An 18,205-nucleotide genomic window follows, 5' to 3' on the forward strand; every position below is an offset into this window, starting at 1 on the left:
AAACGCTGCGCCTGCGCTTTCGTCTAGAGCGTCCCATAAGTCTGTAAAATAACTGGTTTCACCAGGTTCACGAGCCCAGTTACTTTCGTTCGATTCGTTCGTTTCGTTATGACTTTCGGAACGCACCCATTTTCAGATGTTCGTACACACACATTAGAAGAACTATAACCAACAAGTTGCTGGCCCATAACGTATATCTACCTGTGTCGTTGGCTTTTTACCTCCGTGATTATAAACAAATGAACAACGAGTGCGAAAACCACGTGACCTAGTCACCAACTATCTGCACTGCGAGCTGTGCACTTGCGTGCTTATGTTCTTGGCGCTTTCAAATTGTACTAGGTGACGTCACTTTCGCCAAGACTATACTTAAAGTCTGTACCTTGTACCTTTCGGACAGAGCCTGAGACTGGCTTTACATGAGAGTGCTATTTCTCAACAGTTGACTATCAAGTTATCAAATTTATAGGGTCCTAACAAGTGTACACCTGTTGGCCTAACTAGATGCAACCATTGAATGGGAAATATTTCCAAGTATTTTCCTACGTAGGGAATTTCTTGGTTATTTGGCAACTATTATCAGTAATTGAGTCTGTGCGTGTTTGTAAATAATGGAGTCTGAAGTAAAGAAAATTACATATAGAAAGTGACATAAATGTCAACTTGGATAGTGTAAATTTTTAAAACTTCATCCGAAAGTAACAGAAGCAATGGCACTATCCAATGTCTTACTGTTGAGTCAAATAACTGGATATGTAATTGCACTTATATTTTCCTTGTGTATAACGGTTCCTATGAGTGTACACCAGGATGAATTCAAGCAAGTATTTTTTTCCTACCCTTTTCTACCTTTAATTTAACAATGTAATACATTTGCTCTATAGAGTTTGCTGTTAAGAATGGCATGTTTTGTTAAATGCGCAGAAAAATACTACTGTATATTTTTAGTTGTACAGTGACAAGTGCAAGGTTTACTGTCGGTACTGTTTTTTTATACATATAAGAAAATGCTTTATCGCCCTTCGCAATGTTAAAACGAAGTCTTTTTCACAACAAAAATTGTTAATGCAGCACTTCTGGTGTCAGAATTTTTTTAAAAAACCTTCATTTCTCATTTTGCAAGACATTTATTACCAAGTAATAATTCATATCAAAAAGTCTTACTGAAGTTGTTTTGAGGCCATTTAGAACTTGGAACACACAGGTATATCACTTCAAGTAGGATCCGAAACACTGTAATGCCCCTTCACTTAGGTATGAACCTGGCGTCGGTGATTACATGGTGACAGGAGAGGTCCAAGCGTTATTCATTGTTAGTTGCGCATGCATTGTGATAAATTTATAAGCAGTACATATAACCACTGTGTTTGTTTTGTAAGTTTGAATTTTTACTTTAGATATAGATACACATACAATTACCGGTAAAGTAAATGTCGTTAGCTGCAATGTAGATTACTTAACACTTCATTCACGCTTTGTGTGCTTTCTTTTTTGCTGACACAGGATACACAAAGCCATGCTATATGTGAAACTGAGAAATGTATATTAATGTACATGTTTGTAAGGCAGGATAATATAACAGACTAATTAGTTTCTTTTAAGCTTTAATTAAGCAATGAGGCGAAAATAGATTTTTGTGCTGCTGTTCTTTTCTACTTATACCTTATTAGTAGGGACACTGATTTATGGTAAATAAAATTAATGAATTTCGCATTTAAAAAGTTACAATTTCGGTATATAAAAGCGGTGAAAAAAGATCATTTCGTTAAAAAAGCGGTAAATAAAAGTCAAAGTTAAGTAGTCTGCACCTACCTTTTATCAGTTAAAGTGTACACTTAACATGTATGCATGGTTTTAAATTGTATCTCTGGTTGGTCATTATTAGGGAGACAAATTTATGGTATACAAAAACTGAGGGGAGCGGTAAATAAAATGTTATATCAGCGATATATACCAGCGGTGGAAAAAAATGGCACACACTTTTTCATCATGAGAAGAAACATCATACAAAAGCTATAAATTGATAAACTACTTAATTTTTATATACTGTCCAACGAAAAAGAAAACATCAACACAAAATCACTTCATTTCTAAATTGCATATCTCAAGTGATTTATTAATTGTATGTATTTAAAGGATATCCTTGCTGTCCATCAAATAAAATAATCACTACTGCACATACAAACACATGTTGAAAATCACATGATGATAAACAAAATTCATTCATGACTGAACACAAATGCCACCATTGTTTCCCTTGATGTGCGGGAACAGACTAATCTTATCTGCTACAGCTGGCAAGTTCAATGAAACTGGAAGTTGAGTAGAAATTCGGGGGAAGAAAGGAATGCAGCTTGACAGGGCCCGAAGATTTCGAACTGAGATTATGTGCATGGGAAATCCCAATTTGCAGCGTCTTCCTGATTTGATCGAAGATAAAATGTTCTTCAGCTGCAAGTGTTAGCAAACGTTAGGCAAACGTTTCGTTACAAATCGACAGTTTGCGCGCACAACCTCGATTGCCGGTTTTTGCTTGTTTTCTACATTATTTGATGATATTTCACTGTTATTTCGCGAAAAGGCGTTCATTTCGTGGAAAAGCACACATTTCGCATTACTTCGCGAATAAAACTCATGCATATTTCATCATTGGGGGTGTAGTTACGTGCAGAATGTTCAAAATTGCATCTTTTTTTCACATTTCACGATTTCGCGCATCGCGAAAATTCAATGTCCCTACTTATTAGGGTATGAATGTAGAATATAGAGAATGTCTCTAATTTCGTTAATATTTTGTATACTAACTGAATTTGGCCTTCTAGGTACTACTTTACTATAGGGGTGACACCTATAAATCATTTATTTCGCACTTTTTTACATTGCTAATGTACTATTCTGCATTGCGGAACATTTCTTTAGGTGAAATAATGAATTTTAACGAAAATAATGTCTATTTCTTACATTTACGATTACTTACTGTTACTCATTATTTCGATTCTGTAACACACATTATGTCGATAGCGTACTGGTTCATCGCGCGTTGTGAGAGAGTTTTGTCGATTTATGCAGTGTTGCAACCTTGTTCACCGGAAAATACCTACTTTTGTGCCCGGATTTGAAATTATGCTAATACCTCGCAAACCATTGACGTTAGCCTCACAAACCATTGACGTTAGCCCCAAAAACCATTCACGTTAGCCTCAGAAACCATTTTCCGTAAGGTTAGGTTAGGCAAGCATAGTTCAAAAAATTTGAAAAAAAAATAAAAATACTCGACACGTCATGTTATAGTAAAACACGGCGAGTTTGAAACACTGACTATGGGGTTTACATCATCTAACACACGGAACATTGTGCTCTCGTGCAGAAAGCAAATGGTGGCAGCAGAAGCAACGTGTCGGACAGAGATTTTCGCAGAAAACAACATTCATACGCATTAAAATGGATCAAAACTACATTCATGAACTTCCACAATGCTACAGAAAATGATTTGCGTAAGTACTTTCTCCTGTAAAAAGTAAGAAATCCGTCACCCCTATAGTAAAGTGTTACCACTTTCTAATCACGAATTTCTTGTTAAAAATGCTGCAGACACGTGTAAAAATTCACAGGTAGCCCCACGAACTAGGCACGGGTAGCCCCACAAACTATTGACGGATAGCCCCAAAAACCATTCACGGATATCCCCATAAACCATTTCCGGCAAAGTTAGGTTTGGCAAGCATAGTTAAAATTTTGTTCGTAAAACAATGCAAAAAAAAAATCAACTTACATCAGCTTTTTTCACTATTTCCAGACGTGTCTGCAGCATTTTAACAAGAGATTCATGATTGGAAGGCCAAATATTAATAAAATTAGAGACATTCTCTATATTCTACATTCACTCCCTTATTAGAATAATAAATTATAATGCAAACATTTCTTATATAATCATGGTGAATGAAGTTAAGGTACATCCTTTCAAATAATGATATTGGTATTCTCTTGTAAGACTAAACACCATCTAATTAGGTTCTAAAGTACAAGGCTAAAAATCAACTCCAATGTTTATTTTGTTTAATTTGAAATGTTGGTTATTTAATATTAACTAGGATTCTGTGTTGTAACAAACTGGGTGTTGTTTATGAACTGAACCATCATGTTCTGTTTGTATTTTGTGAGCAATGGTGTAGCATCATATCGCGAGGCCCTGGACAAGATTAGAATCCGTGGCCCCAATCCATTCTTTACATTTGAAATCACAATATGAATCTATACAAAATCTTCAGGAATACTTTATCAATTTATCTTATTTCAGTAGTAATAATAAATTACTGATGAAAATTATATTTAATAATTTCACTCACCATAAAAATGTCTTTCTCTGTTTTCCGGGAGCTGAAACTGGAAGCTCTAGGACAGGCCCGTACCTGAGGAAGGGGTCATGGGGCCATGATCCCCTTTGAAGTATGGGATATAAGATCCTACGAAAATATCATTGACGATTTTTAAGATTGTGCAAGAATTTCGATTTCGTCCTTGCATATATCAATGAGTTGTTTGGGAAGAGAGGTAGGCTCCAGAAGTCTGCAGCCTGCAACATTGAATAGTTTTGTAATTGTAATAAACCACTGGTGCAAGTCTACAAGGCATCCTAATTTAGTCTGGGCAGTGAATTATTCGTACTCACATTTAGACATATTCTGCTAACCTACGTATAATTTAATTTACAAATATATTATTTTCTAAACATAGAATTATCATGGCTGTTCAATGGTGATGGTATAAGAAAATAAAAAAAATGAAAACATTGTTAATTTGCAGAATAAAGTACTATTCGAATACTTCTGAAAATTGAATGTAAACAATAAGCACCAAGTTGTATGCCATGTGACAACCTTTGTATGTAAGTGACTGTGTTGCTGATTCTCAGATCGGTGGGGGAAGGGGATGGCTATCAGTGTGTTGATTTTTTTCTCGTTCATTTTGGCCATAACATTGCAACTCTTACAATTGTACAGCCAATAGCAAACAGTAGGCAAATTGTTCATCACTATTTACATTCTGTTTTTGTTCTACATCTTGTGTTGTTCTAATGGATGGAATTCTTTTGATGTGAAGCTGATGTTGACACTTGCTTAGTTCTGTTTATTTCAACCCATTATCATCACACTGTGGAAAACAGACTTAATGAAAATACAATGGACATATTACTTTTGCCGGGGGGTGTACACGTAGCACTAGCTGCAGCACTACTATAACATTGGTGGTCACATCTAATACTCCATACTCCAACAGCATTTCGCAGACCGCTGTGATGGAGTGGTTGGCACAGCGTGGGTTTTCTTTGTGAGTGTTCCTTTATCAATTTCATCATATCATCACTCATCCTCATCGTTGCGATTAGATAAAAGTGTCAGAAAATCGACGTAAAATAACATAACTCGATCAATCTATCATCATTTCAGATCAAAGTGGTGGGCTTGATATGAAGCTTGTTCCCCCTTACCTCATCCCACTCTGCCTGCCATGTCTCAAGAAGGGAAGAGTGGAAAACATTCTGCATGCCTCTAGATCATCGCATAGTTTCACAGATATCTGAAGAGTAAAAAGTGGTAACAGAAATTCATAATATTTCCTAAGCATTGAAATTTTTATTCCAAGGAAAGAAATAAACTAAATATGCTACTATAAATTACAACGAGGGCTTCTCCAATACTTTAGTGGCTTATGCTGTTTTCTTGTAAGCTAGGGGTTCAGTTGTTGGTGGAGACACATTGCACAGTGGTTCGGATCTAACTTTAAACTCAGGTCCTGTGTGAGCAAAAAGTTGACGTAAAACACAGTAACCCACTGAGTGCAGCCCTTTTTAAAATTTTGAATTATTTTCTTTACCTGCACAATAATGGTCGGGAAAGCACTAGGTAACTTACTTATCTTCAATATTCCCCCGAAAACATAGAGGCGTTGGCACCTTTTTTTCTGTCTTTTTTCAGTTGCTTACATGCCTCTGAAGTGCCCGGTCCCCCTTTAGCAGCACTCAGTACCGTGCGTGCGAATGTTTCTTACCTTAAATCACAGCACGCTAGCCATGAATTTGGCAGAAATAGGAATAATAAAACAATGGTATGTTGTCCGGAATGCAAATTATTTGTATGCAGAGACCATTGTATTACCAATACGAAATGTGAGAGTTGTCAAAATTACGATATTGAAAAGTGACAACATTCGGTTCCTTTTATTTGAATCAGTATGGCTTTTCTTACGTATACCTCGTAAGGGCATGAGAAATAAATTGAGATTTGAAGATTTTAAAAATATTTTGTAAGTTTCTTCTAGGTGTGTTCTACATTTCATTGCTTTTTTCTGCGAATCAGTAAGATTTTGACTGATAATTTTGGTCAAATAGTTCCTTTCTAAGCCCGTATAAGTTTTTGGAAAATACTTTAATAATTTTGTGAATGGTGAGTTCCTTATTTAGTGCCTTCATTATATGACAAAGTTTTAATTTCTTTTAGAATAATATTTTGATGCATTTGCTTCAAGAGTCTAAGCTTGTAATTCTATGAGACTCTTTCATCCTTTGTTTATTTTTCTTTTAATAGTTAATAAAAATGTCCGATATGGACATGTTTGTTTTTATGTATAGCCTATTTCGCCTAATTTGCAGTAAGTGCAAGTGTAATTCAACATCAATTTGCATCAATAGTTGTTCTACATTTCATTGCTTTTTTCTGCGAATCAGTAAGATTTTGACTGATAATTTTGGTCAAATAGTTCCTTTCTAAGCCCGTATAAGTTTTTGGAAAATACTTTAATAATTTTGTGAATGGTGAGTTCCTTATTTAGTGCCTTCATTATATGACAAAGTTTTAATTTCTTTTAGAATAATATTTTGATGCATTTGCTTCAAGAGTCTAAGCTTGTAATTCTATGAGACTCTTTCATCCTTTGTTTATTTTTCTTTTAATAGTTAATAAAAATGTCCGATATGGACATGTTTGTTTTTATGTATAGCCTATTTCGCCTAATTTGCAGTAAGTGCAAGTGTAATTCAACATCAATTTGCATCAATAATTCACGTAAGTAACGTTGGTTTTGATGAGGTGGCACTGAGTGCCGCGGATGGGACATTTGTGCTACAATGAGGATGCGGATGACAGAGGTTAAAGGTGAGGTGTGACAATTTCGCACCAGGCATGCATATATTTCAATCTCGTTGGAATGGGCACTTCTACTAAAGAATGTCCATGCATAATTTGAGAGTGTGAATTTCTCCCCATGTTGCAAGTGGAAGCGGTATTTAAAGTTGATTATTGAGCTAGATACCGTGTTTGAAAAATGTGATGAATAAGTATTTCCAGAATCCCATGCATTCCTTATGAAGAGACAACTTCAAATTCAAGTTACGGCTAAACAAATGGGAGTTTCGACTATTTATAGCGCAAATATCATTTTCAATGGACCATCTACCCGATCATATATTTTTTCCCCACTATCGGAAGTTTGATATCCCCAAGAAAACTAATAAAATAATCCTTTATAAGCGTAATTAATTTCTCCTTGTCTCCTACGGCCATTTTGGCAGTGTTTCCAAACTTGATGCGCATAAAAGAGCTAAATTTCACCTTAAATTGAGCTAAAGTTGACTTTCAAGGAGCTAGATTTATGAAGGCTGGATAAAGTGCCTCCCATGGTAATTTTAGTTGCCAGGAAGGTGGGGAGGGGGGGGGGGCACTGCTATTACCGATAACTTTAAAGTGATGACAATCTATTCTTAGTTTTCACCGACTAGATCTGACAGCATCACCCATCCCAATAATCCACCGATGGTTGTATGAATCGAAAATAAAGGATTGCTGGATAACAATATTGTCATTTTCACCTCAGTTAAGGAGCTATATAAAAGTAGCTGGGGAGGTAAGAGGGGGTGGGATGATGCATCCAATATAATAATGTCAAGTCACGTGCAAAATGTATACGCATGGCAAAAGTTGGTCTATGTGGGTTGGGGCTAGTGATGGCATCGTAGTGGGACAGGGGGTGGGTGCCACAGTTCACAGCCAAACGAGTGCACAAAAGAGCCAGATCTGGCCCCAAAAGAGCTAAGTTAGCAACAGTGCTCCCAGCTGCCTCAGCGAGAAGGACCTTGGAGAAATTGTCCCTCTCCCTTTTAATCCAATGTTTTACACGTTTTAACATACACGGAGGGCGCACGTACAGGTGACCAATGAAACGACAGTAATACTTGAAGGAGGACTGCGCAGACTAATGTACGTGATTGGTTGATGACTTCATGGCACATGATTGGGCCCACTGGGAACATTTACTTAAATAGTGCACATGATAAATAGGCAGGACATCATGCTGCAACTGTCCATCGTCCTTTCTACTTCCAACTGCCATTGAGTCACTCAGTTGTAACGTTCCTGCATCCTCAGAATATGATCACAATGATTTTTACAATTATCAATTTATGTTAGAATTCACTTTTTACTGAAACATTGAGAATTTGTATAAAAATATGTTTGTATAATGTTGATAATTCTGAACACTGAATTTCTTTCCTTTTTGGAATATGTATTTTGATGCTCATGAAATAGTATGAATGTCTGTTACCACTTATTACTTGTCAAATATCTGTGAAGCTTTTTTACATGAAGTTATTCTAATTAATAGTTATTTTTTAAGGTTTTTACAAGTAGTCTGAGATATACGATTTTTCCAGAGACTAACCGCTCTACAAATAAAGAACCCTCAGAAATACTGAATCAATAATATGTGATAATTTATCATAATAGTTATTTTTGCCATAGTAGTACTTGCTATGAATAACAGACGTTTGTTTTATATTTTTTGTAATCGCATTTAGGGGAGTTAAACGATGCTAATATAAAAAATATGTCATACATGTAACCATTTTAGTATCTTTTTGTGTTCCTGTGCAGAAATAAATTAGGGTTAATAGTTCTACCAAATACATAAATTAGAAGTGTTATAGTTTTCTAGATTAAACAAAAATACATAAAATGTCCTGTCACAAACGTAACAAAAGATGCTACGTGTGTGACGCAAGGTTGGCATTTTTCCTGGGACTTTCATTTTTTTAAAAGATAAAACCCATGCAAAACAGTTTTTTCAGGTTATGTTTATAAATATTTATATATTTTAAAAATGCAATACATTTTCCCTGATAGTAATATACTGGAACATTCAATTTGTATTGTTTTAGTTCACGGAATCAAAAACTCTTTTATATTTTTTGTTAACATAGTTAAGAATTAACAATCAAGGTCTCACACCTTGAAATGATTAAACTAAAAAGATACGTAACCTGTGCCGCAACAAACCATTGAGCGCCCAGGCCTACCTACCAACTGCTGGCCGCACCCCACCTGATCCTACTCTGAGGTGGGAGATAATCCAACCAGTTACGGGGTGACATGTTGTCAGCACGACAAACCCCCAGTCGTCGCCGTAGGTTTTCATGACCGGGTTACGCTACTTATTCGTAGCTCCCTAATTTAATCATGATGTTGAGTGTTCACCAGTCTCATACACAGGCCGAAATCTCAGGAGACTCGAACCTGAACACATCTCATAGCTAAAGCCCAAAGCATGACTGCACAGCCACAGTGCAGGACAAATTATCTAAAATACTATGTTCTGAAAAGTTTAACCAACAGTTAGATTCTACTCTGATAACCGTCGCTGCGCTTTAACTTGCAGAACGATTATCAATGCAAATAAAATTGCGTAATTAACGATAACCGTTATATTTAAAATAAATACAATACAGGCGCAGAAAATCTCACAACTTCCATCACCATTTTTAGTACTTATTATTCCTCATTGCTATGGTTACAGCAATTTGATTTCTTGTATTTTATACAGCGTGATAAGATGATTATAACAATATATATATAAAACAAACATGCATAAGTTAAAACAACATCAATAACATAAATAATATTAACTTTGAACATGACAATTTGAGAATAGGACAGTCTCAATCTCTCCCCTTCTCCTGGAAAAAAAAAATGAACATAACATTTTTTTTATTTTTTTACATTTGAGTCCTGCTTTTAATATACACTCGTCAGGATAATGAAAGAGTTCACTTGACATAATGAACCAATTCACAAATTTACAATACTCTTTTTACTAAAGTTCTGAAAATGTCATCTTAGTTTTCGGATTTACAGCTACTTATGCATCACTTCATGACAATTACATTAGTTTAAGCAATTCTTCCTTTTTTTCATCAGAACAATTAAATTTCTTGATATTTGACAAGTTCTGACTTGTTGTTATCTTCTTTCCGTCCATAGACATCAAAATTGTATAATTGTTTTTCACAGCATCAACTACATAGGGTCCAAGCCATAATTCCATAAACTTATGAATTTTCTTGTTAATTGCACTACTATGTTCATGATTTTTCACTAAAACAATATCACCTGGGACTATCTTCAATTTATTTGCATCACACTCAATAGGTTTGGACTTATACCTTTCCTTAATACGTGCTTTGGCGATAAAACACTTGTGTTTCCAGGGCACAAACTTTAAATCATCTGGCCAGTTAATTTGATTAAGAATTGAATCTTTTAATTCGTGATGAAGGAAAAGTTCACTAGGTGTGAAACCTGTTATTTCCGAAACTGAATTATTTAGAAGTCCTGTTACGTGATTCAAATATTTTACCCAGTCCTGATGATTTTGCGAAGTATATAATCGTAACAATCGTATTAACTCTTTGTTGTACCTTTCCACAGGATTTGCGAAAGGCGAATAAACTGACGTGGTGATATGTTTTATGTTACAGTCATCCATATATAACTTCCACTCTTGTGATTTAAATTGGGAACCGTTATCTGATAATATTACCTTACATGCTGGATAGTGGTAAAAATACTGGAGCTTGAATTTGTTAATTATTTCACGTGACGTTGCCTTCCTTAACGGATAAGCCATTAGAAATTTGGACATCGTGTCAACTATTGTTAATATGTAACTATATCCTTGTGATTTGGGTAACGGTCCAACAAGATCTATTGATAACATATCATGTGGAGTAGTAGAATATACATGCAATTCATCCTTACTAATTTTTGTGTGAGCTTGTTTAGTTTTTGCGCATGTTAGACAGTCGTTCAAATACTGCTTGATACTAACTTTCATTTTAGGCCAATAATATAAACTTCTGCACTTATTAAATAGTTTATAGTATCCAAAATGACCTTGTAAGTCATGTAATTTATGAAGAATTTTGGGTACAACAATAATAGGTACTACAAGTTTCCACTTGTCTTCTTTCAAATGTGTCAGGAATAATATATTATCTTGAATCGAATATTGCCTTTTTATATTCTGTGACAAATTCCCATTTCGTAACTTTTGTAGAATGGCGCTGCAATAAGAATCCGAATTTTGACTTTCTTGCCAAAATGTTACACTATCTTCGTCAAGAAAATCAAGACTTATGTTATTTACATATAGTTCCGATAGAGTTGGAAAACCTGTACTTAAATCAGGATATCTGCTTAAAGCATCTGCAGCTTCATTAGATTTTCCCGGCACGTGATATACATTATAATCAAATATTTGTAATTTCAAACTCCAACGATTTAATCGTGGATTCAAAGTTTTAGTAGATTCTAGCCAAGACAAAGATTGGTGATCGGTAAACAATTTCACTTTAGTTCCAGCTATGTAAATGTACAATTTTTCAAAAGCAAATAATATTGCTAAGCATTCAATCTCGTGAGTATTGTATGATAACTCATTGCCTTTAAGAGATCTGCTAACGTATTGAATTATATGTGGTCCTTCTTCAGAATTTTCAGTTGAGTCTTGCCATAGAACAGCTCCTATTCCTTTCTTCGAACCTTCTGTGTTGACATTGAAAGGCTTCGTGAAATCTGGTTGATACAAAGCCTTTGGAGATATCAGTAACTTGCGGAGGTTTTCAAAAACTGAAGCATGAACATCATTCCATTGCCATTTTGATTCCTTTTTCAACAGATCATACAAAGGCTGTGCCACTTCAGCAAATCCTTCAATAAACTTTCGCCTCCAATTAGCCAATCCTAAGAACCTTCTCAAGGAGCGTTTGTTTGTTGGAATTGGAAAATTAATAATTGCTGAATTCTTTGCAGGATCAACCATAATTTTATCACCGGACACTATGTGTCCAAGGAAGCAGATTTCTTTGTAAGCGAACTTAGATTTGGAAAATTTAATAGACATATTGACACCCTTTATCTTTTGTAAAACTAGTTCTACATGTTGCATATGTTGAGACCAATCTTTGCTGAAAATTAGAATATCATCCAAATAACAAACAACAAAATTTCTGCAATCGGTGGAGAATATTTTATTCATCCTGTCCTGGAACACTGAGACTGCTGATCGAATCCCAAACGGAAGATAGCGGAAAAGATATTGTCTGCCTCTATAAGAAAAAGCTGTGTAAGGATATGAATCTTCAGTCAACGGTATTTGAAAATAACCGCATGATAAATCAATTGAAGAAAAGTAAACACATCCTAGGAACCTCTGTAACATTTCGTTAATTGCTTCTACCCTCACTTGTGGAGAGATAACATGTTGATTAAGTTTCCTAAAATCGATCACAGGTCTCCAAAGACCTCCTTGCTTTGGCACTATATATAGAGGGTTAAGATATGGTGAAGAATCCTTTGAAAGCTCTTCTTCTAAAGATTGTCTCCTTGATATTGGTATGGGATAAGGTGTGCTTGTAATAGGTGTTACGGTATCTAATTGAATCTTGTAAGGTTCAACAGTTGCTTTTCTAGGTTTATCTGAAAATTGTACGTGATAATACGACAGAAGTTTGAATAAATCAGCTTTCTGCAAATTGTCTAAATTATCATTTCTAAAAACAGACTCATAAATGGACTTCTTAGCTGGCATATATTCTACATCATCATTCAAAGTTGACGCATCACGTAACAATCTACATGGATAACTTTCATTATCATTTAATATAACTTCGGAACAAAAGTTAGACTTTGTACAATATTTCGAATCTTCTGTAGAAAAATATTGCCGAGTTAAAACAGAGGAAATTTCCTTTCCTTTATCATTTAGCAAACTTACATTCCCTTCTTTAAAATCAATTACAGCTTTATATTTCCTCAAAAATGGAACTCCTAAAATGACATCGGCATTCAACTCTTTAAGAACAAAAAATTCCATAGAAAAGTATTCGTTCTTTATCTGCAGATTAATAATTTTACTGCCAACAACTTTACACTTCTTGGATCCAGCAAAACCGGTGAGTTTTACATCTTCCACGTTATCCAGTTTAATGTTGCCAATCAAAAACGATAGTTTACACCAAACGTCAAAATTTAGAACATTTGCCTGACTTCCAGAATCTATAATACAAACTACAGGTATTTGACAAATAATTCCATGAATAACTGGAACTTCAGTTAATGGAACCGGAATATCATAATCACTAACAGTCCATTCAGGTTCTTCTTCAAACCATTCCAATAAAAAATTCACTTGTAGTGGTTCAGATATTAAGTCTTTATCATCACGTACATTCATAATTTCCAGTGTTTGAAATGAATTTTGTTTGTTCAAATTTGGCCTCTCTGAAAGAAAGCAGAGTGAACGAGGCACTTCCATCCGCTCCTTTAATTTAAATTTGTTGTTGATTGGTAAGATGTTCCAATACCAGATTGTTGTGTAAAGGACCTTGATACATTTCCAGAAGTTGAATTTGATGTTCCAGAAGTTGTAGATGCATTTTGTGGTTGTAATGAAGTCACATTAACAGGTTGATTGTAAGTAGGAGCGAGAGCAGGCTCACTTGAATACTGCGCTTGCCTATTGTAGAAAATTCTTCCATTCTGACTACTGTTAGGTAACTGAGAAGTTATAGCATCCTGATTATAATTCCTATTTGTAATGTCACCGGAAATACCAGAGTATGCATTATTTCTTTGGAATCTGAAATTATTTCTGTTATTATATGTAAATCCTGAATAGCCTCGATTATTTCTACGTCCTCTAAAACTACCATTGCTACCTCTAAACTGTCCATATCTTGAATTAGCATTGCCAAATTCATTAGTAAAAGGTACTTGAGCATCCATCGACGAAGCCTGAGTAGAAGATGAGCAAGTGTTTTTGGTGTGTTTAACATTAATTTGCTTGACACTAAATTTTGATTTCATACTGTCAGGATTCTTGTTGGGTTTAACCTTACTACTATTATCGGTTTCTTCCGGTAGGAAAATAAGTCCTCTTCTACTAGTTCGGACAACATCTAATTTTCTTAACATAGTTGTTAACTGGTCCATAGAACGTATCTCATGACAAGTTATGTTATTAGCTATATTATTTGGTAACTGGCTAATAACTAATTGAATAACATCCAATTCGTTTGGGTTCTCAACTAAATTGCAATAATTTGAATATGTTTTCAACGCAGAGCTTTCTAAATCACCATGTACTGTAGGATCATACTTCCTGTTCCTTAATACTGATAACTGAGACTGCATTATTTCCGGACTTGCAAATTGCTTCATGAATTCTCTTTGAAAATGATCATATGAAGAAAACATACGTTTGTGAGTTCTATACCAGTACACAGCTCTGTTGGTGAAACACTGCTGAATACTCTGTAGCCTTTTGTTAATTGGAATGCCCATAAGATCAAGCATAGAATTAAGATGTTCTAGATATTCTCGAGCCGATTGGTCTTCTATTTTTCCAGAAAATTTGGGTAAATGAGACAGTTCATTTATCTTTACATATCTGTTTCCTCTATCCCCAACAGTAATTACAGGTAAAGACGTTGGAGAAAAACAACGATCAAACTGACTTTGTGGATTATCACAGTAATTGTTATTTGTATTTGACTCATTAACACCAACTTCAGCATTTGGACAACTTGTGCCAGTCATTAAATTTGCATTACGCCTTTCACCTTGAAACCATGGTCTGCAAGCTTCATTCTGCAAGGAAGAAATATGACGAAACCCACATGTTTCACCAGGGACATTACTATGATGAACGACAGGGAGGTTAGGTTCTTGCGAGTATGTAAACATTTGATTTATGTAACTATTTTCACCATCAGCAGAACAACATTGTTGAACATTGGAATGTTTATCAATATTTGTAACTGTAGAATTCAATCTAGAAGTTGTCTGCATATTGTTAATCGCATAATTACTTGTATCCTTAAACTGTACACTATTAGGTGACATATTATTTCGATAATGTTCCTCATTGCAGGTTGGAATAAATCTTTTGTTTCGCTTCCAGCGAACACGATTTCGAACATGCGGTTCATCGAACGTTGTTTTCACATGGGTTGTTAAAGATTCATCAGATGAATAAGTAGATGAATTAGTCACCCCAGAGTCAACTGCAACAGCCCTTTCACGTGATGTCTTAGTTTGAGAACAATTTTGTGCAAGGGGAGGTTTCAAATTTCCTTTTGTGTTGCGTTGAGAATTTGCATAATTAGTTTGCAAAACATCAATACGAGATTCTATATGTTGAAACCTGTTAATACAATCAATAAGATATGTTCCAAAATGTACATTTTCCTTACCAGCAACTTCCAACGATGATAATATATTATTAATATCAGTTATTTTGGATGAACATACTGTAATAGATTTATCGTATTCACTAATCAAATCTTTATTTATTAAAATTTGCTGTCCTTGAACGTCTTGTTCTGTTCGGATTTGAGAAATATTGCTATTTAAAATACTTCCCAAATGTTCATTTTTCTTGACACATTCAGAAGCTACTGAATCAAGTTGTGTTTTAACATCGGAAGTCAAGTTGTCTAATCTTTGATTAACAGTATTAATTTCTTGATGAACCAATTCAAATTTTGAAGTTAGGTTACTATAAATATCCAATTCCAATTGTTCAAACTGAGACTTAATATTCTCTTTAAGCTCTGCAAATTCTTGATTACATTGCTGTAACTGTAATTTCATATCTTGGTTAGCAAGATCCATTCGTGTTTTTATTTCTTCATTAGACTGTTCTAACTGTGATTTCATAGAAATTTCTAACTGAGATTTCATTTCAGCATTAGACTGTTCTAACTGTGTCTTCATAGAATTTTCTAACTGAGATTTCATTTCAGCATTAGACTGTTCTAACTGAGATTTCATTTCAGCATTAGACTGTTCTAGTTTCGTCTTGAGGTCTTCATTAGAAGTGACCATAAGCAATTGAATACTCTTAACAGTACTTAACAAATCACCAAAATTCGGGTTAAGAGTTTCTAGATAAGCTGGCAAACTAAAAGGATCATAATCTGGTTTGCAACCTTTACAATAATAATTTTCTAGTGTAGTCGAATAAATTGTCCAGTGAGTGACTGTAAGTTTGAGACAAGATATATGATGCCATGACGAACACTGTGTACACTGAACATACCTCAAATCATTGTCAGGATTATTACAAGATAATTTGTCAGGTTTTGTAGAGCAAACATCATGTTCTGTAGTATTCCCATTACTGGAAGCGACTACGGGATTACCATCATCAAAGTAAGTAGTCATTGTATTAGCCTGAATGTTTGTTTCTTTACGCGACGATTTAGATTTACTTTGTTTTAACTTATCAGCCATTGTGATCTTTACACATATGACGATTCACTTAAGAAGTTACGTTATACAAGCACACTGAAGATTGTGACGTAAGTCTTACTTCAGCATATGACAAAAATTCTGTTCCATTACAACAGACATTCTTACCACTGTCAGAAGATTGCACACTTTTTGAACAATCCTGGCTGGGTCGCCACTCTTGATAACCGTCGCTGTGCTTTAACTTGCAGAAGGATTATCAATGCAAATAAAATTGCGTAATTAACGATAACCGTTATATTTAAAATAAATACAATACAGGTGCAGAAAATCTCACAACTTCCATCACCATTTTTAGTACTTATTATTCCTCGTTGCTATGGTTACAGCAATTTGATTTCTTGTATTTTATACAGCGTGATAAGATGATTATAACAATATATATATAAAACAAACATGCATAAGTTAAAACAACATCAATAACATAAATAATATTAACTTTGAACATGACAATTTGAGAATAGGACAGTCTCAACTCTTGCTGGATGCCGTAACAGTTACTAGATCTATGATCAGTTCCCAGTGTTGTGCATTTGCAAATGCTATACAATGCTATACTAACACTTGATAGCTGTGGTGGTTTAGTCAACCTCCGTGGCAGAATGGTTAGCACAGTTTGCTGCAATGCCAGGGGTCCCGGGTTTGAATCCTGTTTCGGACGTGGATGTTTGTGTTTGTCCCAATGATAATACAGAAAAAAATGATGTGTGTGAAAATTGAGAAAAAAGGGGATACTACTCCTTAGGGGTATTACTTTTATTACAAATGTAAAAAGACATAGACAGGCTGGCTGACTGCCATGCAAAAGATTTTGGTTCAAATCTTGGGGTGGGTGATCTAAGGTCGGAATTTTTCCAGTCTTGTCCCTGCATAAATCACCTCTGGAACTCACCCAGCTCGAAATCAATGGGTCCTGGGGGTAAAGGCAGCCTGAGTTTGTTTGTGATTACGTCACCTCCAAAATGGCTGAGATCAAGAATATGTTGGGCCCTATCCCTATATCCCCTGAATGTGCCTTCATGGCACAGTGCTATATGCATGGGAAACTTTACCTTTACCTGCTATACAACATATGGTAGCTGCACACACACACACACACTTTAAAATCTGCTTCAATACAGTTCGTTCACAGTTGTTTTTTCCCCATTATTTTTGTGGATGTTTCAAGTTTAAATATCTCCTCTGTGTATTAACCATGCCAAATTTATAAGGCTGACATATTTAATTGTCTTGACTGATTTCATGCAAATGAAATACCGTATCCATCCTCCAAAATATCTGGTTGCTATGAAACTAACAGTTCCCATGAACAAAACATTAGTGGCCCCATTTGGATTTCAACATACATAATGTTAGAAAAATTATTTGTCTCTTTTTCTTAATGTCCAAAAATATAGTTTAGGCAGATAAAGTGGCATCAGAATTTGGAGCTACCTCAGAATATGAAAAATCAATGTTTCATCCACCATCTTGAAATGCTTTTAATAAATGCAAATGCAAAATAAAATCATTCCCTGGGTGTATCTATGTGTGACATGAATTTCAGCTTAAAAACTCTAAAT

The 18,205-nt window shown here is 35.0% G+C and overlaps 1 protein-coding gene across 1 annotated transcript in view; it reads left to right on the forward strand.

The window, feature by feature from the left end:
- The first annotated feature begins 511 nt into the window (after positions 1–511).
- Positions 512–18,205, forward strand: part of LOC145985219 (transmembrane protein 179) — a 36,664-nt gene continuing 18,970 nt past the window's right edge. The window contains exon 1 of the mRNA XM_083118969.1: positions 512–820. Within this exon, the coding sequence (XP_082975095.1) occupies positions 711–820 (110 nt within the window). The 5' untranslated portion in view covers positions 512–710. The remainder of the gene's footprint in view (positions 821–18,205) is intronic.

This window comes from Lepisma saccharinum, chromosome 3 (assembly GCF_977018435.1).
Source record: "Lepisma saccharinum chromosome 3, izLepSacc3.1, whole genome shotgun sequence".
NCBI lineage: Eukaryota > Metazoa > Arthropoda > Insecta > Zygentoma > Lepismatidae > Lepisma > Lepisma saccharinum.